Below are 21,762 nucleotides of genomic sequence, written 5' to 3'. Positions count from 1 at the left end.
ACACAGCAGCGACGCGCTGGCTGAGATGCCGTTTGAAGTGCTATGCGCCCAAAATCCTGCAAGTGCTGCCATTCAACGCTGAATTACGGTAATGATCCTCCGAACGCACCCGATGGCACCACAGACACACCAAAGAATGTGAGAAAGAGAGCTCTGCATAAGAAATGACATGCGAGCCGCGCCTTCGTGTCCACGCCCTACTACCCTATCCTCGCGGCAGGCGGTTGCTCACCGAGATGGGAGGAGGAGAGGGAGAGCGCCTATGCCGTCTCCAGCGAGCCAGCAGAGGTCAGATTTCTCGACCAACTTTGTGAGTCCGCCGTCCCCAAACCGACACATGATGCATACGGTAACGCTAATGCTAAGGAACGAAAAAAAAAGGATCGAGCAGAGGGCCATGCGGGAGGGGAAACGTCAGGCCATCAGCGTCCCCTTGCACCATGCCCCTCGCTGCTTTTTTTTGTGTGCTTACAGAACAGCGGGTAGCGGAGACACAACTCGTGCTCGCCTCTTTCGCCCTTACACAGAGGGTTCGAGCCCCACCGCCAAGCACCACCAACGGCCAACATCGCTGGCCTTCCATAGGGCCACTCTCTGCCCTTCCAAGTGATCGATGCCCTTTATGCTTCCGCCTACCCTTCCCGCCAGGCACTCCCGCCCCTGACACCTCCGATTGTGCCGTCGCGCAAGCCCGCCGAGACCCGGCGTACCCATCCCACAACGCAACAGCGCGCCCCTCACCCTCCCTCACAGCTTCCCTTCCACCTTTCCGCCCGCGCACGAGCTAGCCACTCCTTCGCCCCGCATCACCACTGGCGCGCGGGACACCGAAATAACAGGGAACAGAGCCACCTAGTGCCATCACAGCGCACACCACGACGCTTCACCCACCTCATCAGCAAGCAATCATCTTCGCCGACACGCTCCGCTGTGCCTCGAAAAACAAAGCGCAAGAGCTTCAACACACGTCGCTCAAGCACTGACATCTCCGCGCAGCTGCTTCCGAGTCGATACACGCATGGCGCTGCCGCCGCTGCCTGCTCCTTCCGCCAACTCCCTTAACCCGCTACTCCCCAGCCCACACCTCTAGAAGGGTTGCCTCTCGGAACCCTCCTCACCGCCTCTCCTTCGCCTTCAAGGCCTCGACCACCGCACCTCCGCGCTCATGTTCTCGTACGCCTCCACAGGCAGCGGGTACGTCACAAGCAGATCGCTCTCCGACGCGCCGTTCACCCAGTGCACAGCCTTCGCGTCCGCGTCCGCGCGCGACACAACAAGCACCACGTCGCCCGCCGACGGCCCAACAGCAACCGCGCGGAAGTCCTCCAGCGACAGCGTCTGCGCAGGCACCGCGAGCGCGTCGCGCAGGGCTGCAGCGCTCCGCACAGGCGCGCCGGGCGTCCGCGCGTCCACCACGAACCCGCGCACGCGCAGCCCAGCGCCGCCGCCACACGTCGACGGCAGCACCACACCCGCGCCCGCCCCGCCAATCGCGCGGCGGGCAATGTCAGCAGCGTCCTCGCCCCTCGCCGCAGCGCCGACGCTCACCCGCTCGCTGTACACGCACGCAGGCGCAGGCATCGCGCTCACCACGCGGTGCCGAAGCGCAGCACGCGCCTCGCGCAGCGTCGCGCCGCCATGCTGCTCCACGCCCACACGCACCACGCCGCGGTGGTGCCCCGCGAACGCAAGCGCAAGGCTCCGCACAAGCGGGCACACGCCCTCCTCGTCCGACACAACCCCCACCACCGGCAGCGCCATCAGCTCGCCAAACAGCCTCCACAGCGCTCTGTCCTCCACACCCGCGGCGGCATCGGCGTCCCCCCTCTGGCCCTCCACCGCCTCCACGTCGTCTGCCACGCCCTCGTCAGGGCGCGGGGCACTGCTCACCTCCAGGTACACGGGCGCCGGAAACTTGCTGCGGAGGAAGGTGCGCAGCTGCTCCGAGGCCTCTGCCGTGCTGAAGCCGGCGTTGATGTTGAAGTACAGCGGGTTCGTCTCCCGCACACGCTGCATCACCGCCTCGTTGAGCGCCAAGTCGTTCAAGAATTTGCCAAACATGCAGCCGGAGCCGGTCTCCCCGCTGAGCACGGTGGCGGGGCCGCAGCCGTCGAAGTTGTCCAGCACGATCTTCGTCGGCGGCACCGCGTCTACGCGCGTCTCTCGTCGGCTCCGGTGCAGCTCCAGCAGGTACGGCAGGAACTTCGGCGACGCCTGCCACGGCCGCGCCATGATGAAGGCGTTGTACACAAACGGAATGAAAAGGTCGCGCGCCTTGCGGCTGCGGTGGTGGAGGGAGTTGTGGGCGAACTCGCGCTCGTACCGCGTCTCCAAGAAGCGAAGCATGTTCGTGCAGTACACAAACGGCGCGTGAGTGGCGAAGCGGCGCGGTCGACGTGGCGTCAGCGGCACGTTGGGGAGCGGTTCCGGCTCATATTCATGCGCCACATCCACCGCCTCATTCAGGGGCGCTACGGAGAGAGGTGCCAGCGCAGAGGGGTCAGCGCGTGCGCGCACGCGTCTCAGTCTCTCCCACATCGTCACCAGGGCATCGGGCAGGTAATCCTCGCGCAGAACGTCCAGCTCATGCGTGTTGAACTGCTGTGTATGTCGTACACCCTTCGCCCAGGAAGCCCCTCCAGCCGCCACGGCACCCTCGCGAATGACAACGACGCCTGTTCGCACAATCGTGCCGCCGTACTCGTTGAACAGGTCCGTGATCGCAACGTCGCGGTTGACAAAATAGTCGTCGTTCATGTACACGTGCACGGGCGTCACGTTGCGCACGCGCCACAGGTGCTGCTCTATCGCGTGCGAGTTCACCGTCAGCCGCATCCCGTATGGCATCAAAGCGTCCTGGTGCACGGTCGTCACGCGCAGGTGCGTCCCGCTAGTCCGCAGCGCCTGCACGCGCGCATCGCCGCACACCCCAGCCAGGAAGTTCTTCGCGCCGTCCACCCACGTCGGGTGGTGCCCGGGCGACACCATCACGACGCGGCCGCGGTGCCACCGCACGTGCTGCTCAACGCTGCGCAGGCTGTGCCGCAGCTCGTCCGTCTCGCGATCGCGGTTGTTGGCGCCGCGGCGGGCGGCCGCCTTCACGCGCTGCACAACGGTCCCGAGAGTCACATTAGGGCCAATATATCCTTGCAACACGCCGGGTGCGCACCGCAGGGCTTGAAAGGCGTTTGCGAGGTTGGGCGCGAGCGTGGACGCGTCGAAAGTGATGCTCTCCACCTGCAGGATAGCATCGATGCAGGCGCTGCGAAACTCTTTGCGGTAGTGGTGGTTCGCCTCACTCCCGTTTACAAAGCTGTAGATGATGTCCGTGTCGCCGAAGCGTGCGAGCAGCTCCGCCGGGGTGAAGGTGCGCCGCTCGATCTGCAGTCCGGGCAGCAGGTGAGGCTCCTCGGGCGAGTGCTCGCCGTGCGATTTCTGATAGACACGGTCCGACTTATAGATACGGGGATGTGTGGTGCGCAGATCCACGGCGGTCACGGTCGTTGTCGTGAGCGGTGCGAAATTAGACGTGCTCATCTCGGCTGGCTTGGTTTCGTGCTCTCCTTTGCTGATGCCCAGGTATGCCGTGGTCGGCGCGGGTATCTGAGTGGTCGAAGCCGATTCTGTCGTCGCTGAAAACTGATGGAGGGGCGCCGCAGTTATTGTGGTTGTAGTGGCGTTTGCCGGTGCCTCGCGTGTTGTCGGCAACGGCTCTGTTTCCACACCCCTATTCACAGTAGCCGGCGGACTTGTCGTCCACCTCTTCTCCGTGCGAGCAGCCGCATCCTTTGCCTTCACGGCAAAATCGTCCTTGGCAGCCGTTTCACGGGCAGAAGATAACCCCCGCAACTCCTTCTCGAAGCTCTCTGAAGCGGCCGAGAGGTACACGCAAACGCAAACAAGCGTAAGGATGACAGCTGTGCCGCAACCAACGTAGAGCTCGCGCGATTTTCGATGCTTGCTATGTCGCGCACCCACCAGACGCGTAGAGCTACCTGAGACAGGCACCGCAATCGGAGAGCTTTGATTGGCAGGCAGCTTGCGCATGCCGCCGCCGCTGCTGCTGCTGCTTTGAAACATGCTGCGGGCAATAGAAAAAGGAATGGCGAGCTGCACGTGAGCGCGCACGCACGCAACTGTGGTGCGTGAGAGAGGGAGGGAGACAGTGCGCTGCGGCGAGGTGTGGGGCAACTATGGAAAGGCACAAGAGCGCAACGAAATGCACCCGCACGTCGCAGCCGCCGCCGTGATGTCTGCGTGCGTGTCCGTGGACCTTTGTGTCGTTCTCTGCTCTTTCGTCTTGCTTTTTCTTGTGTGTTTGTGACGCTTCGAAGACTTTAGATGTCATGAAGGCTTTTCTCCCACGCCGTCCGCACCACCGATGGCGAGGATTTGCTATGCTCCCCCTCTCAGCCTCACGTACTCGTTGGATGCTTTCACGGGGGAGGCGGAGCTGTGTGCGGGATCGATATATGTGTACGTGTAGAGAAGGCTGACGCTGGGGCGCGTGGCGCGGAGGGCACAAAAGGCGATTCCCAGTGAAACTCCAGTCCCTGTCCAAGCCCTAACCATTCGAGCATCATGTCCCCGAACGCTGAAAACAGCTGGAGATGCACGCACACACGCAGACGCCGAGGCGCCAAGAGATGTCTGCGAAAGAGGAAGTGCGCACTCGCCCTACCGCCGGTGGAAGCCACCGCACTAACTCGCCCTCACGTGCTTGTGTGCGTACGTCCAGGACTCCGCCAAAGCTGAGAGCAGGAGCGTCGGCGGCGCTCCTCACTAAAACCTCCTTAGCTTTTCCTCTTCCTCATCTACGGAGAGGCAATCACAACCTCCATCATCACTGCGCGCACCCTCACAGACCCAATCAACCCGCCATTTCTCTTCTCCTCTGTCCAACTCTTCTCTTTCGCCTTCAAGGCCTCGACCACCGCACCTCCGCGCTCATGTTCTCGTACGCCTCCACAGGCAGCGGGTACGTCACAAGCAGATCGCTCTCCGACGCGCCGTTCACCCAGTGCACAGCCTTCGCGTCCGCGTCCGCGCGCGACACAACAAGCACCACGTCGCCCGCCGACGGCCCAACAGCAACCGCGCGGAAGTCCTCCAGCGACAGCGTCTGCGCAGGCACCGCGAGCGCGTCGCGCAGGGCTGCAGCGCTCCGCACAGGCGCGCCGGGCGTCCGCGCGTCCACCACGAACCCGCGCACGCGCAGCCCAGCGCCGCCGCCACACGTCGACGGCAGCACCACACCCGCGCCCGCCCCGCCAATCGCGCGGCGGGCAATGTCAGCAGCGTCCTCGCCCCTCGCCGCAGCGCCGACGCTCACCCGCTCGCTGTACACGCACGCAGGCGCAGGCATCGCGCTCACCACGCGGTGCCGAAGCGCAGCACGCGCCTCGCGCAGCGTCGCGCCGCCATGCTGCTCCACGCCCACACGCACCACGCCGCGGTGGTGCCCCGCGAACGCAAGCGCAAGGCTCCGCACAAGCGGGCACACGCCCTCCTCGTCCGACACAACCCCCACCACCGGCAGCGCCATCAGCTCGCCAAACAGCCTCCACAGCGCTCTGTCCTCCACACCCGCGGCGGCATCGGCGTCCCCCCTCTGGCCCTCCACCGCCTCCACGTCGTCTGCCACGCCCTCGTCAGGGCGCGGGGCACTGCTCACCTCCAGGTACACGGGCGCCGGAAACTTGCTGCGGAGGAAGGTGCGCAGCTGCTCCGAGGCCTCTGCCGTGCTGAAGCCGGCGTTGATGTTGAAGTACAGCGGGTTCGTCTCCCGCACACGCTGCATCACCGCCTCGTTTGCAGTCGCGTTATCCAAGAATTTGCCGTAAATACACTCAGACGCTTTGAAGCCGCCGCGAAGCGACGCGGGGCCGCAGCCGTCGAAGTTGTCCAGCACGATCTTCGTCGGCGGCACCGCGTCTACGCGCGTCTCTCGTCGGCTCCGGTGCAGCTCCAGCAGGTACGGCAGGAACTTCGGCGACGCCTGCCACGGCCGCGCCATGATGAAGGCGTTGTACACAAACGGAATGAAAAGGTCGCGCGCCTTGCGGCTGCGGTGGTGGAGGGAGTTGTGGGCGAACTCGCGCTCGTACCGCGTCTCCAAGAAGCGAAGCATGTTCGTGCAGTACACAAACGGCGCGTGAGTGGCGTATCGACGATGGCGGCGCGGCTTCGCGCTCACCGGCAAGGTCGCCGGAACGTACGCGTACGCAATATCGACGATTTTATTAAGCGGTATCGGCGGCACTGTGGCACTGATGTCAGAGACCCCTCGTTGCCGCCGGTCAGTATTCCACTCGCGCTCAAGCTCCGCGGGCAGGTAATCTTCATGCTGCAGGTCCAGCTCCACGATGTTAAACAAGTGCGTGTTGCGAACACCCTCGCCCCAGGTGCCGCCGTCTGCGGGACCCAGAACACCCTTCCTCAGTATGCCTTTTTCCGTCCGCACAATCGTGCCGCCGTACTCGTTGAACAGGTCCGTGATCGCAACGTCGCGGTTGACAAAATAGTCGTCGTTCATGTACACGTGCACGGGCGTCACGTTGCGCACGCGCCACAGGTGCTGCTCTATCGCGTGCGAGTTCACCGTCAGCCGCATCCCGTATGGCATCAAAGCGTCCTGGTGCACGGTCGTCACGCGCAGGTGCGTCCCGCTAGTCCGCAGCGCCTGCACGCGCGCATCGCCGCACACCCCAGCCAGGAAGTTCTTCGCGCCGTCCACCCACGTCGGGTGGTGCCCGGGCGACACCATCACGACGCGGCCGCGGTGCCACCGCACGTGCTGCTCAACGCTGCGCAGGCTGTACCGCAGCTCGTCCGTCTCGCGATCGCCGATTCCCGGTCGTGCGTGCCCCATCAGCGTGGTGACGAGGTCGCGCGTCGAGGGAATGTCCGCGTACACACTTTTGAAGTAGGCGGGCAGGCACGTCGGCATGTTGCTCGCGACCATTCGCTGCAGCGCAGGTGGAAGGCGGCCACCGTCCCAGAAGGACTCGTTCTCCAGCTGGCGAAGCTTTTGTGAGCACTGCGTCGACATTACTTTGCGATACGCGTGGTTCGCCTCACTCCCGTTCACGAAGCTGTAGATGATATCCGTGTCGCCGAAGCGTGCGAGCAGCTCCGCCGGGGTGAAGGTGCGCCGCTCGATCTGCAGTCCGGGCAGCAGGTGAGGCTCCTCGGGCGAGTGCTCGCCCTCCTCGTACTGTCTCATTATATCCTCGAAGACGGGCTCGGGGCGCGCGGGGCGCCGATCCTGCGGGTCCAGCACGTTCCTGTACGTCCCCGCTGGAGACGGGGTGGGCGGCGCAGGTGAAGTGGTCGTCGTTGATGCGGTTGCTGGCTGTTGAGAAGTGTTGCGGTAAACCTCGTGAGGCCTGATGGGTGTTGGAGACCAATTCACAACAGTGAGCCAAACGATGATCGCGGCACCAAGGGCAACAGCAACAGTGTGGATGCGACGCCTCCCGGGCCTACGTGAGGCGGTGAGGGGCTGCCGTGTCGGAAGCCAAGACTGGCGAGCCCACGGAGGCCTTTTTCTCAACATCTTCGACGGCTAACAAGCGACCAGGTTCCTCCATGAAAGTTAACGTTGCCCTCGGGAGGGCACTGTGCTCTCTTTTCTTTTTTCGAGGGGGAGGGTTGAGAAAATGCAGCAACGGAGCGATATGACGTGAGTCCGCGACGACGGTTCCTCTCGCAATCCACAGTGTAGTCGCCCGAAGAGAGAGGAGGCAAGGAAGGAAATGAAGGGGCGGGGGGCGCATCTGGCACATGGGGAATCAGCGAATAGGGTGCAGCGAAGGTGCTTATCGCAGCCATGTGGGAGCAGAGCTCCTCCTCCTCCAGCATGCGGTGGCGGTTTCCCCTCTCCCACTTCCTATTTCTTCTTTGCCGATAGGCCCACCCACAGACGCGCACAAGCATGCCTATGAGCGAAGGAGCTGCACCCACGTTTTCTTTCAGCTTTTTTTCCTCTTTCACACCCGCTTAGGCTCGGAAAGCAGCGGTCTCGGAGGGGAATCCGTCGGAGCGACCCCAATCGTAGCGAGGCTGCTATCTATGCGCAACGAAGCCGGTGGCTGCCACCTGCTCACATGTGCGCTTGCAAACAGTCAAAGCAAGCTCGCATTGTCACAGGCCAAGCGCACCATCACCGACATACGAGAAGGCAGGCACACATGCACCGGCCACCCCCCTAATCGCATGTCGCGCCGCCTTTTCCGCGTCTTGATGAGCAGGCCACAGCCTTTCTTTTGCTGAGAAGAGGCTCACAATGATGTAGCTGTGTACACCTTGCCAGCTTCCCAGACACTTCTTTTCTTGCGTGCGTGCGTGTTTGTGTGTGTGTGTAAGGGTGTATGTCTTTAATCGCTCGCGCGCCGAGTGGGTGCGAATGAGAGAGCGACGACGACGGGAGGGGGATGATGAAGGGGATCAGCAGTTAGGACAGAAAAAAGGGGGGCTATGAGGGACGCATATGCACACATTCAGATCATCCAAAGCAAACAGAAAAGCACCAGAAGGGAGGCAAATTCCCGGTGCATGTCGAGGCGGAGAGTGAGGAAAAGTGGGGAAGGGCGGCGGCGGTAAACGTGCACAGGCACCTATGAGGGCATCTTTCTGGAATACATAGGGGGGGCACACCTGAAACTGAAGGGAAGAGAGAGTGGGGGGGGGGCGAAAAAAAAAAGCAACGGGAACAACGAATAGGGAATACAAAATGAATTCACACAGAGAGAGAGAGGCGCACTGAATATAAAACAGCACAGACCTATGCAGACAAGGAAGGAGAGTGGAGCAATGATAAAGCTGAGCGGCACACTCAGAGAGAGGAGGGAGGGGGCAGCAGCAAGGCTCACGAGAGAAGAATTGGAGTAACATATGTGTGTGTGTGTGTTTGTACGTATGCATGTGCGGGGGTAGGAGAGTTCGGCGGAGGGGAAGACGACGGGGATGGGCTGCCCAGCAGCGAAACCGAGTTCGAGGACGGTGTGGAAGAGGTAGGGAAAGAAGGAGGAGGCAGATGCAAAAACGCACGCCGATACGTTCCCTCCCTGATACCGTCCCCTCTCCTCTGATTTGCGTAGCTGTGCTCACTGCATGCGGTCATGCACTCTTTCTTCGTTTTTCGCCTTACGTGCACCCCTGCATGTGCGTGTGTGCACCCCCTCTCCCCTCTTTGCTCCCCCTCCTCCCCAGGCACCGCTACCACAAAAGCAGTGAGAAAGCCGTAAAGGAAAGAACCACATGCAAAGATAAGTGTGCACATCTACACATGACAGGGATGCCTCTAAAGACATCCCTGAGCCCCCACTTCACCCAGAGGGCAGCCAAGACCTCTCCCTCCTCCCACACATACAAACACACACACACACAGACACACACACTGGCTGATGTATCTTTTCGCTTGCAGCGAGGATATAGTGCCACGATATGCCTCTGCCTCCCTCCACCGAGCGTGTATACTCGTCTCCTCACTCACCGTTGTCGTATGTCGCCGCCGGTCCTCCTATTTTGCTTGGTTTCGTCTTTGAATGAGGAGGGGGGCGGAGACACCCTCTAAAGCGCTGACCGTCGTTGGTCCCGCCTTCTTCGCCCCAGTTATTCCACCTTCATCAGAGCAGGTGGCATGCCTCCATCGTCTGCAGCAAGGAGGTCATGAGAACATCCAAGGCACCGGCTGTAGGGACGGGAACCGCGTGCAGGTACGCATGGCGGACCGCTGCCGCCGCCGTGATGCGATGACTTGGCTCGTACAGGAGGCACTTGCGTAGAAGGTCCACCCCCCCCGCCGTCACGCCGCCATCAAAGCCAGTGGCGGACATGTACTCGTCGAACAGCGGGTGGTCGAACCACAACTCGACGGGAAGCTGGTATGTGTTGGCTGAGCTGCTAGCACCCTCCTCTCGTTGCTGTATGGCCTGCGCGCAGTGGTAGAAGCGCTTGTGCGCCATCTGCGTGAGGAGGTCTGGAGAACGGCCTCCACCGTGAGGCTGTGAGGCTGGCGACTGCTGCTGCTGCTGAACGCACACGACGCTGCTGAAACGCAGGTCAGGCCGCTCCGCTGCCGCGCGTGATGCGCGCTCAAGTCGTTCCATCGTACCGGGGTAGGAGAGCATAGACGGCCATGTCTCTCGCGTCGGTGATCCTAGCAGCCAAAACATGCGCAGCAGCTGCTCGTCCTCGTGACGGCCGCTAAAGAGCACCTTACTTGTCGCCATTTCAAAGAATATCGCACCCATAGACCATATGTCCACCGGATAAGAGTACAACGCAGAGCCCATCAGCACATCAGGGCTGCGGTACCACAGCGTCACCACCTCATGGGAATACTTCTTCACCGGAATCTCTTCCACACGCGCCAGACCAAAGTCGCCGATCTTTACAATGAGTTGGTTTGGTGTGCTTTTCGGCGGAGCCGCAGCCACCTCCCATGGCGAGACACTGCCGGCCCCGGCAAACGGGTTTGGCCGGCCACTAGACCCCGCCGTTGACTGCCCATCGCCGCCAACGTCTGGAGGGATACCGCTGAAGTGCGGTGGCTGCGCATGATGTTGGTGAGAGGCCGGAGAGGCTGTCAGCGCCGCAAAGTCTGGCGCGCGCACGTTGACGAAAATGTTCTGCGGCTTCATGTCACGATGAACGACGTTTCGACTGTGCAAGTACTCAAGTCCGATGAAGATCTGCTTCAAAATAGGCCGCATCTCTGTCTCGGCATCCAGCAAGCGCCGCGGACGCGACTCCATGAACCGCTTCAAATCGCAATCGCAGAGCTCGAAGACCATTGTGATCTTTGGAGGTTCAAAGAGTACCTCAAAGAGGTCTACCACATTATCGTGCCGAAGCTCTTTCAGCAAACAAATCTCGCGGATGGCGGCCCCGGGAACGCCCTCGTCATCGCTGGTGACCACCATTCGCTTGAACGCAACCACCTTACCCGTTTGTATTTCTGTGCCCTTGTACACACTGCCGTACGTCCCCTCGCCGAGCTTCACCACGTGTTTGTACCGGCCGGCAGTCGACATTTCCTTCGTTTCGGCTCCAACACGTCTGTCGTTATCGCCTGCGCTACAGAAAATGGTTCGTGTAAACGCAACTGACGTGTCACCAACGACTCCCGAGAGGACAGAGCCGAGGTGGGGGAGAGAGAAATATAGAAAGAGCGAGCGAGGGATGACAGGTTGGGCATGAAGTTCCTCTCCACGCCCGCGAAAGTACTGCTCTTTCCACCTACAAAGACGGCGGCAGTCACTTTACCAAGCGCGTCCTCTGCGCCTGTTGACCTCTCTCCCTCCCTCTCAGCGAAAGCGCGTATGTGTAGTGCCACGTGTACCCAGAAAGGGGCGTGTGTGCGCCGGCTTTCCTGCCACTCGCTGTCGTCAGCCAGGGGAAAGCTCCTATCGGGTCGACGACGCGAACACGTGAGTCCCCCAGATAAAGAAAAAAAAATGCAGACCCGTCAAACGAAAAAAAGGGAAGCCTCCTCAGACACCGCCAAGTGCAACGCGTGAGAACGAGTCAAGTGAGGAAGCAACGCAGACGAGCAGCGCACGATGTAAACGAGGACGAAGAGGGCGAGTCAAAAGGTGCGTGTGTTTGTGTGCTTGTCTGAGGCGAAGACTCCGCTTGTAAGAGTATGTGCAAAGGATCTTGACGGATGCACACACACACACACACACCCGCACGTACAGACGTACAGACGCGGGCACCACTACGAAGAGAGTGCGCGTGTGTGGGAGAAAACAGAGGGTTAGAAAGGGGGGCTTGTGCGGGGAGAAGGGGGGAGGAGAGGAGGTGGCAGACCGACCCTATTCGCCCAAAGACGCACAGATGTGGAAAAGAAAAAAAGGAAAGCAGCGGTCAGATGAACGGGCACGACCAAATAGAAGAAATATCCACAACACAGTAAGTGAAGTGAAACAAAGGCTAGCCACAGATGTGGAGGGAAGGAGAAGGGGGTAGAGGGCAGGCAAGACCAAAGGACACACCAAAATAGGAAGGAGAGAGATAAAAATAGAGGAGACTGCGTTACACCGTGTACACACACACACAATGAACGACAGACAAGGAAGTCCGAAACGCGGGGAGCGTAACTAAATGGAAAGAGCGAGTAAAAAGTATCAGCTGACAACACAACACAAAGGGAACAAAAAAGAGGGGGGAATGGGAAGGTGCTTGATTGATGGAGCGCTGAGCCACCGACGTCTACGCCACTCCCCCGCCCGCACGCACGCCCCGCACAGCCACCCGCTGTTCGTGTCGGGTTTGTGAGTTTAAAAGAGAATGAAAGCAGTGTCAGCGCCGGGGGCGCCGGGGGGGCAGCACCCGCACGCGAGAAGACGCAGATTCACCAGAGAACACACACGTCGGTGCACTCCCTAATACGCAGACACGTGGCTGTGTTCCGCTTGGCGCGCAGTTGCCTCCCTCCAGCCGGCCCGCCCGAGAAGCGGACGAGAGGGCGAGAGAAGAGTCCCAAAAGGGAAACACAGCAGAAAAAAAATGAGCAAAGTCAACAGACGCTCAAGAGCCATACACACACATCTACATATATATGTATGTACGTATATGTATGTGTATGTGTATGTGTGCACAGAAGGAGAAGAGGGCGAGAGAGCGATGTGAAGTGAGGCAAACGAAACGGGGAAAAGAAAGGTGGAGAGCGGAGAAAACAGCGGCACACAAACAGAGGAAAAGTATGTATGTATAGAGATGGAGAAAGAGAGGGTGGGCGGAGATTGCACACGACAGGAATCGAGGCAGAGACAGGCCGAGAGACTGAGACGCTCGCTCCTTTCTTCCGCCTCCGCCGTACGTTCTCCCTTCTTTCGTGTGTGTGTGTGTGTGACGATGTGTTTGTGTGCCTCTCTCTGTGCGATGATGTATGTGTGCGTATATGTGGTGAGGGTATCACAGCAAGCGAAAAAAAAGGCGAAGACAACAAAACTCGCTCCCTCACACACTGAATGGGGGAAGGGGAAAGGGGGACCTTAAAAGAGGGGCGTACGCAAAAGGGAGGACGACGGCGAGAAAGAGAGGGCGTACGATCAGCCAAGCGCACATCAAAACAAGGAGCGAAGGAAGTACGGCAAGAAAGTACGGAGGGAGGAAGATGGAATGAGGAGAAGAGCCGATCCCAATTCGACAGATCGATTCGGGGGGAGGGGGAGGAGAGAAAGCAGAGAAGGGTAGGCACAGAGTGGGGGAAAGGCGAGAAAGGATAGTGTGAATGAGTCCGGGGAGCCGTACCTTCGGCGACGTAAACCAACCGTGCAGGCTCAGTTGACCGTGTCGCGATTCAGTGGTTTGCCTCGTTCGCACGATAAAACAAAGGGGGGCTGTATGGGAAGGTGGGGTGGTACAAAAATGTCGCACGCACGCGTGAGCGTGTGTGTTTGGGGAGAGGGAGTTGTTCTGTGCGGTGGTGGATAGGCCGCCCCTTATGACACATAGACTGTGGAGGCAGAGCGTGCGCGGAGGAAGGCGGCTCGGCAGCACGGTATGTTGCGGGCAACAGCAATCGTATGCTTGTGTATGCGTGGGCATTCGCACAGACCAGAAAGAGAGGGAAGGGGAGGAAGCGGTATCGTGGCATGTTCATCAGGGAAGGGAGCGGAAGCGCCGAGTGACGTCGAGCGGTAAAGGCAGTGTTTTCACATACTTTGCGCAGAGCTCTGAGGGGGAGCCAGCCACCTTCCAGTGTCGGCGTAGACGGGTCAGATCGCACCGAAATGGTCCTGCGATCATAGCAGATGCATCGTCCTCTTTCTCCGCCATTGCGACCCGGTGCCCCTCTATGCCTCCCATCACCGAAGGCCACTGGCGAGGGTGATGACGCGCATGCGGCATTACGAGTAGAGAGAAGGCTCTCGCATGGATCGTGTGTACTGGTACAGCGGCGCTGAAGCAAAGCCGACCCCTCGAGCTCGCACACCGGTGCGGGTGCAGCGAAACAAAAGGAGACGCCCCTGGGGCCCGTGTAGGCCAGCGATGGGGTGAGAGAGAAAGGTAGAGCGAGGAGGAGGAAGAGGAAGAGAAGAGGGGGGAGACGGGGCACACACTTCATTTTTTCGCAGCAGCATACATATATATATATATATGGTGTACTCCAACACACGCATTAAAACAGCTACGGCGACAGCAGCGCCATATACACACACACATATATATACCTGTGCGATATAGATAGATAAAGATATATATATATGTATATGTGTATAACAATCGACGGACGGGCGCACCGGAAAAAAAAACGAAGCAAAAGCGACAGAAATAAAAAAAACGGCCCGCGCAAAGACGAGGAGTGCAGGAAGAAGAGTGGAGTCTCTCATCACACGCACATCTGCTGTAACACACATCCACAAGTGCCCTTGCCCTCCCCTTCCAGCCCCCACCCCTCACCTTCCTGCCTCTCTCTCTTTTGCTCCTCCTTCCTCACGCCTTCTATTATAAGCGGTGTCTATAGTCATTTGACGAATGCCGAGGGCACCAACGAAAACGCGGCTGCTCCACGCGCGGCAGATGCGGACTTTGACAGGCACGCCTACATGTGCACGCCTTGAACCCTGCGGGGACTCAGTGGCGTGACTCGTATGCGCGCAACTTCGCGTTCAATTGCCCAATCGCTGCGTCCTTGCGCCCAATCAGCGTGTGGGCATCTTGGATTCGCTTGTTGGTGTCTGCCAGCTCCTCCTGCATCCGGCGCACCTCCTCCTCGTTTGATGCGAGTCGGGAGCTGAGAAGACGGACTGTCCCCTGCAGCTCTTGATTTAGCTGATCCCTGTACTTTGCGTCCTCAAGTAGCTTCACCCGGGCCGCGTCCGCCTGCTCCAGCGCCATCTCCAAATCCGAGCGCGCGCTGGCAGAGTTTCGGTGGATGTGAGAGAGCTCGCGTTGGTATTGGGCACTTGTCGCCTGCGCCTTGGCCAAGTCGCTGCGCAGCCCATTCAGAAGCTCATCCATGCGGCGCATCTCCAACTCGTGCGCCTCGCGAAGATCTTCCATTTCCTCCTGCAGTTCACCTTCGCGCATTGCAGCCTCGCGATGCAGTCGCCCCACCTCCTCCCGCATCCGCTGCAGCGCCGTCTCCTTCTCCACAATCGCCTCCCGCGCACGAGCGACCTCACCGCGCACCTGCTCCGCCGCCATGCGGGAAGCCGCCAGCTCCGCATGGTGCCGCTGCTCCTGCTCCTCCAGCTTGCCCTCCATCTGTTTCAGCTGGTGCGTTTGGCCCTGCTTCTGCTCCTGCAGCTTCCGCTCTGCCATGTGCAACGCGTTCTCCAGCTCTTCGTGGTAGAGCCTCTCCTCAGCAAGCTGACGCTCAACTTGTCGCTTCTCTTCCTGAACATAGGCGCCGCGCTCCCGCTCGTGGTTCACAACCGTGCGCAGCTCCTCCACCTCCACACGAGCATCCTGCAGCCGGCGATTTGCTTCCTCAAGGGAGCGGCGCTCCTCGTCGACCTGCTTGGCCGTACCCTGCACTCGCCCCTCCGTCTCCTTCAGCTGCCGCTCCAGCCGCTCGCACGTCGCTTCCAGCTGTGTCTTGCTGGTGCGTAACTGCGTGATGACCTGCGCGGCCTCCTTCTCCCGCTGCACTGCCGCGTCCTTCACCTTTCCAAGTTCATCCGCAGATGCTCTTTCAAGCTTGACTGTCTTTTCCTTCGCTGCCTCGAGAGCGCTGGTGCGCTTTGCCAGCTCGTCACGCAGCTGCTGCGCATCAGCCGCCTGCTGCGCCAGCTGATCCTGTGCGTAGCCCAGATCGGTAAGCGCCGTGCGCAGCTTTGTCCGCAACGCCTCTATGGCGGCCTGGTGCGCCTGCTCTGTCGACCGCTCTCGACTGCGCTGATCGGCCTGCATGGACTCCAGCTCGCTGGATAGGCGCTGGTTCGCTTTGTCAAGATTCTCCGCGCGCACCCGCAGCACCTCCGCATCCGCCTCATAATTCTTGCGTGTTGCACGCTCATCTGCCAGCTGCTGTGCTGCCTCGTCGATCTCCTTCTGAAGAGCGGCCATCTTATCTCGGTGCTGCCGCTGCAGCACTTCTCGCTGTTTGAAACCGTCATCCGCGCACAGCTCCTTTTCATGTCGCGCCTGCTCCAGCGCCAGCCGCAGGGTCTCGACCGACTTGCACTCCCTCTTCATGGCTTTCTCCAAGTCTTCACGCAGCTCCTGCTCTTGCTTCTCATGCGCCTCCTTTACGCGACTCAGCTCCTCTCGCAGGCTTTCCGTGTCACAGCGGTACGCCTGCTTGAGCGTGTCGAGTGTGTGCTGGTACTCCTCTTCGGTGACCCGCAGCCTCTCCTCGCTCTTCTGCAGCTGATCGTTGAGAGCCTGCTGCTTCGCTGCGTGCTGGGCGGCGGCCCGCTGCAGCTGCTCCTGCATCGTCACTAACTGCTGATTCAGGGATTCACACTCCTGCTGCATGTTCGCCTGCAGGTCCTTCATCTTGCAGGCGGCGTCGGCCCGCTCCTTGTCTAGCTGTGCCGTGACGTCCTCTACCTTCTCTTGCAACTTCTCCATCTCCTCCTCCGCCGCCTGGTGTTGCCTCGCCAAGTCGTCATGCTCGCCCTTCACCCTGTCGAGAGCACCGCGCAGATATGTGATCTCGCGTCCTTGCTCCGCGATCAGCGACTCGGTTTGCTCGCGGTAGTCTGCCATGATGTAGCTCTTCTCCTCCCGCTCGCGATCGAGGAGCGCCAGCAGCTCCTTCTTGCGCCGCGCTGCCTCCTCAGACGCCTTGCTCTTCTCGGTCATCGCACTCTCGGAGACCATCTTCAGCACATGCAACTGATCGCGCAGCTGTCGCGTCTGCGCCTCGTGCTCTTCGCGGGCAGCAGCAACCTCCTCCGCGTGGCGGTCACGCAGCGCGCGCATATTTGCACGCTCTCGGTCCAGCGCGGCCTCGAGCGCCTCAGCCTTCATTCCACGCTTCGCGCACTCCTCGCGCATCTCGGCGAGCTCGCGCTCCGCCGTGATGAGCATCGCACGGATTTCCGCGTGTCGGCTGGGACTATAGCCGGCATCACTGCCGGTTGCAGGAGCCCGGCAACCGTACGACGGAGTCCCCGTGTCGCCGGGGGCCCCAGCATACTGCACCAAGGCACGCTGAGAGGGCGCGTAGCCGGAGCTGTTCATAACGGCTGGTGGCGCTGTCACCGCGGCGTTGAGATGGTGGTCGCGAGAGGGCTCAGAGGTAGCTGTGCGCGGTGCCGCATTGCCTGAAGTGTAGTCCCCCGACGGGCGAGGTAAGGAGGGAGCGGTATCCTGAGCAAGACTGCCACCACTGATGCGAAGTGGTGGCAAGGACCCAGTAGCAGCGGTGGCCTGTGCATGGCCCAGGGTCGATTGCCCCCCGTTCAGTGGTGAATCATTGCAGCCGGTCTTGACGTTGCAGGGACTGCGCGCGCCAAGGCGAGAGCTGTTGCTACTCTGTGCAGCCCCGCAGCTAGCGGTAGTGGCAGCTGAGATGATGAACTGATCCCTCTTAATGAAATCCTCCACCCCCCTGGCGCGACCGCCCCCTTGCTGGAAGGGCGATCGTGGAGCGGAATCCACAAGCTCCTCGTCGCTGGGAAGGGCAGTTCGCTCCGCCACAGCAGTCTCTGTTGCTCTCTGTGGATATGGTGCTAAGCTATTCGCGAGAGACAGTGGCACCTCGCCGGCCTCGAGCGCTACCCCCGCACTGTCTACGATACCGAGCCCCTCCGGCGAGGTGTAGGGTGCCGGATGAACGTGCGCGGAGGGAGTGCGGCGAGCCTCGCTGTACGAATTCGTGCTGGGCTCTCGACCTGTAGAGCCCGCTGGGTTGCTCAGCGACGGAGTCGTAACACCCTCTGAGTTGTCAAGGGCCGCAGCGGTCACGAGATTCGCGTTCGGCGTCGACGACCCTGTCGTGGGCACAGATGCCATGGGCCGCTCTGCGCTGAGCTTTCCCTCCTTTGGTCCATGAAAAGTGCTCGCCTCATCGCGCGATGGAGACGGCGAAGGCGCAGGCGGTGCCAGCTTCGCAGAGAGCGAGCCACGGCGCTCCGACATCCCGAGCACAAACACGCACCTGGGCAGAGGAATAGAACGGGGGGGAGCGGGGCAGTACGGAAAGAGAGGGGCGCTTTGTTAGTGCCTCAGAGGTGTAAAGGAGGCGGCGAGCAACGGGCAGACCCTCACACGGGGAAGAGAGACAACAGCCGTGAGTGAGTGAAGCAAAACAAAAAGGACGTCGACGATTACACCACACAAAAGACACCGAGAGAAGCAAAGGAGCTTAAAGGGGCGCTGGTGATGCTGGTCGAAGGTGTCACAGCATCGAATGTGAGCCCCTTCGCGCTCTTTCAGCGCCTGAAGCCTGCGTTTCGGACACGCTGCGAAGCCCTTCAACGTTAGGGATGCTAAGCACAACAAAACGCCAGCAGTGCTTCACTGCCGGAATCTGCCCTTCACCTGTCCCTCTGTTCTCTGTGGCGGCTCGGGCCTGCAGCTGCGTGTGCTCCCGTCGGTGTCCCACACGCTCCCCTGCCCTTGCCTTTTCCTCTCTTCCCCAAGGGTCTATGAGAAAAAAAAAGCCGGATGCTGTCGTGCTCGCGGATGTATATACGCAACACGCATGCACGCGCCGTCCCGGATAATGCCTTTGCGTTCTATTCCTTTGGTTACTTTTTTTCGCCTCTTTTGCAGAGCTGTCGTGGTTGCGTATGTGCGTGCGCGAGGCCCACGCGAGTGCGTTTGGGAAAGGAGAGAGCGTTCCCAGGGAGGGAAGAAGAATGCCTGCCGTGCTGCTGCTGCTGGGGCTAGTTTTTTTTAAGCGCTTCAGATCGCCCTGCCGGAAGTGTTTGCGTGCGATGCTGTTCACACGGAAAAAAGATTGGCGAGCGAACAAAAGAAAGAAGCGAGAGAGAGAACAAAAGGCGATACATACGATGAAGTTGCAGTAGTGGAGGGCGGGGTGAGAAGAAGAGAGTGAGAGAGAGACGGGGGGAGGGAAGAGCGGTCGATTAAGCGCTGTTGTTTCGCCTGAAAACAAGCGAAGATAGCGCCGCCTCCTTTGAGCTCTTAGTATGTGTAAGTAACGTGTGTGTGTGTTACCGTCAGTCGTGTATGAAGCCACCGGCGTCGGTCGCGAAAATGCCGTTGTTGTTGAACCACCGTAGTCGAGGTTTGCCCATGGTTTGGAGGGAGCGAGAGATAGAGAGGAGGGAAGGAGGGGGGTCAATGATGAAGAGGAGCAAAGGGTGGAAAGGGGAGAGAGGTCGCCCAAGAGGGTCAACTCGCCCCCCCGCTCCACAGTGGCTCGGGGATGGGGTACTGCTGCCCATGAGCGTCGGTTCTTCTTTGGGTGCGCAAAAATGTTCCAACGCAAGTTTGCTTTCATTCCCTTTCTGAACAAATGGCGCCGTGCGCGGCGCGTCCTTCACTCATGCCATTTCGCGGAGACTGTCTCAGCTCCACCAGGAGAACGGAAGGACCTGTTGCAGGCAGACTCGGGTCGCTACAGAGCGGTGAAACGCAACCGCCGATACGTCTCGCAGTGTTGTGATGGCCACTGTAGCAGCCCGTTATGACAGAGCAGGAAAAGGAGGCTGCGGGCACGTGTGAATGCAGGCATGCATTCACACGTGCCCATCATGTAACTGGGTGCCCTTCACGTTGAACGAAAACAGCGCGGCGCGCATAGTGAGCACTTTCTTCAGCCTTTTGACGACTCCTCACCATCGAGCAGCGGAGGAGACGCTGGCCGGCATCCAGCGGGGAGGGAGGAGGGGGAGGGGGGTGATATCCCAAGCATGCCCGCACCGCACAGTGTACCGCGCATTCGGCGGGTTGGCCAAGACTACACGCTGAAACAGCGACAGGCAGCAAAGCGCGTCGCTCTCTCCATCTAAATCAGAGCCGACCCTTGCGGTGGGGCCGACACTCTGCGCCTCGCCCCTTTACGATCGGTGAAAATGCGGGAAAGGTTGCCTTCCGGCACGGCAAACGATGACCTCGTGAGAGCCCGATCGTTACGAGGGTAAGGCGGCAGAGACTGAGACGCAGCCGTTCTGTTGCCTCTGCATAGACAATGGGGGTAACTGGGGTGGTTTGTAATCCCCCCTGCAGGCCGGTGCGATGGGCCGGCGCTGCTCACCTATCCAGTGGGATTTGCGACCGCAGTACACGGGATACGCGGCGAAGACACCATCGCCCCTCCACCTAAGGGGTGGACAACGGAGGCGCTGGCTGGAAAGCGGCTGCCTTGATTGCAGCACGAAAGCAGTCGCACCAGTCAGCCTCGTGAGCCTCGGCGCCTGTCTTAAACTCCTCTGCTGAATCGAGAGACGGCAGCGACGGCGGGATCGGCAACACGAGCGGCATCCCAGGCTTCGAATCCAGAGAAGCCTTCCATCCTCCACTGCGGCCAGTGTTCAGGCAACGCAGACACCCGACCCCACAAAGGGCGCCGATGCTCTTCAAATCCGCTCGGAGAGCTCGCTGAAGTCGGCCCCCTCTAAGCAACCCACAGGTACCCGGCAAACGCGAAGGGCACGAGTAACGAACGGAGTGTCGTAGGCGAAGTCTGTTGAAAACGCCTCTGCAGGGGCGTAAACTGACAGCGAGTACCAGCCCGCACCCCTAGCACCTTCACAGCAGAGCAGTCGGCACGCCTTCAGCCAGCGAGGCAACTCGGCAGCCCCACTGTCGGTAACCAAGCTGCGCAGATACATTCTATCCAGTAAGCCATGAAGCACACCCGACGGCGGCGGCGCCTTGGTGATCAGCCCGTTAATCCGGCTGTAGTCAGCGCCCGCAACGCAAAATGAATGCTGCACGTCCACTAGCACGGGGTTCGCTGAGTCAGACTCCACAGCGTGCACCAGGACGTCGAGCCTGTGTTTCGTCGAGTGAGAGAGCGCACGCCGAAGCCTGAGAGCTCCCTCACATTGCCCCAGCCACGATCTCTGAGGAAAGCTGCCACAAATTCCCGACGGCCTCTGCGCTGCTGCGAGCGACGACTTCATCGTTGCCGCAAGCTTCTTTGCCGTGGCGGTGCCGCGGACGGCAGGCACATCGTCGGCGACAGAGTTTTCAAAGGGCAACCCTGATCCGAGATAGTCCTGCGCGTCGCACAAGTGGGCAATCAAGCGCACCAGCCCCTGCCTGTTACGGCCGATCAGCCCGCTTACAATCATCTTTGGGGGCCCAGTCCCTTGGGCCTTTATAGTACCACTTGTGCCCCGTGATGAAGCATGCCATGCCCGGCATCAGTTACGGCACACCGTGGAAGCCCACTCCTCTCACAGCGCTCAAAACCGTATTCGCCTGCGGAAGCGCCGCATAGCTGTTCGTCTGCGTGGCTTCCTTTGTTGTGAGGTTCCCGCGTCGCTGGTCCCAGGAGTAGATCCGCCATCGAGAAAGGGGAGTCATTGGTACCGCCTCCGAGGTAGACATCCAAGGGTCTGCTTCAGCCTCACACACAGAGAGAGGGAGAGAGGGAGAGAGAGAGAGAGACCGATAGAGTGTACTCTGAACATCACTGGGCATTGCCGTACCGCCACCGCAGCTGAATGAGCCGTCGCCTTACCAGAACCGGGTGCTCGCCAGTCCACGAGCGAGTGCACATATACCACACTGAACACTCTCACGGTCGGGAAGTGTTGAGGAAGGTGAGACAGTTGGCCCCCCACACACCCTAGGAGTAGGTCTGGCCCTTCAACTCGTCGCCATCGCTGTCCAGCTCCGCACCGATGAGTGAAGTTGCCGCTTCCTTTGGCGCAC

The 21,762-nt window shown here is 60.3% G+C and overlaps 4 protein-coding genes across 4 annotated transcripts; all 4 read right to left on the bottom strand.

The window, feature by feature from the left end:
• Positions 1–1,134: 1,134 nt before the first annotated feature.
• Positions 1,135–4,080, bottom strand: LSCM1_05741 (uncharacterized protein; the record flags this gene model as incomplete). The annotated part of the gene is made up of 1 exon (XM_067323184.1): positions 1,135–4,080. The coding sequence occupies one exon, from the start codon at positions 4,078–4,080 to the stop codon at positions 1,135–1,137; it is 2,946 nt and encodes a 981-aa protein (XP_067179819.1).
• An 838-nt stretch (positions 4,081–4,918) lies between these two features.
• Positions 4,919–7,225, bottom strand: LSCM1_05740 (uncharacterized protein; the record flags this gene model as incomplete). Its single annotated transcript, XM_067323183.1, has 1 exon — positions 4,919–7,225. One exon carries the CDS (start codon positions 7,223–7,225, stop codon positions 4,919–4,921), a length of 2,307 nt encoding a protein of 768 aa, XP_067179818.1.
• Positions 7,226–9,629: 2,404 nt separating this feature from the next.
• On the bottom strand, positions 9,630–11,039 carry LSCM1_05739 (uncharacterized protein; the record flags this gene model as incomplete). The annotated part of the gene is made up of 1 exon (XM_067323182.1): positions 9,630–11,039. One exon carries the CDS (start codon positions 11,037–11,039, stop codon positions 9,630–9,632), a length of 1,410 nt encoding a protein of 469 aa, XP_067179817.1.
• A 3,550-nt stretch (positions 11,040–14,589) lies between these two features.
• Positions 14,590–18,048, bottom strand: LSCM1_05738 (uncharacterized protein; the record flags this gene model as incomplete). The annotated part of the gene is made up of 1 exon (XM_067323181.1): positions 14,590–18,048. One exon carries the CDS (start codon positions 18,046–18,048, stop codon positions 14,590–14,592), a length of 3,459 nt encoding a protein of 1,152 aa, XP_067179816.1.
• Positions 18,049–21,762: the final 3,714 nt, after the last annotated feature.

Source organism: Leishmania martiniquensis, chromosome 16 (assembly GCF_017916325.1).
Source record: "Leishmania martiniquensis isolate LSCM1 chromosome 16, whole genome shotgun sequence".
Lineage (NCBI taxonomy): Eukaryota > Euglenozoa > Kinetoplastea > Trypanosomatida > Trypanosomatidae > Leishmania > Leishmania martiniquensis.
The sequence above is the reverse complement of the archived record's forward strand: the minus strand, read 5'-3'. Positions and strand labels throughout refer to the sequence as shown.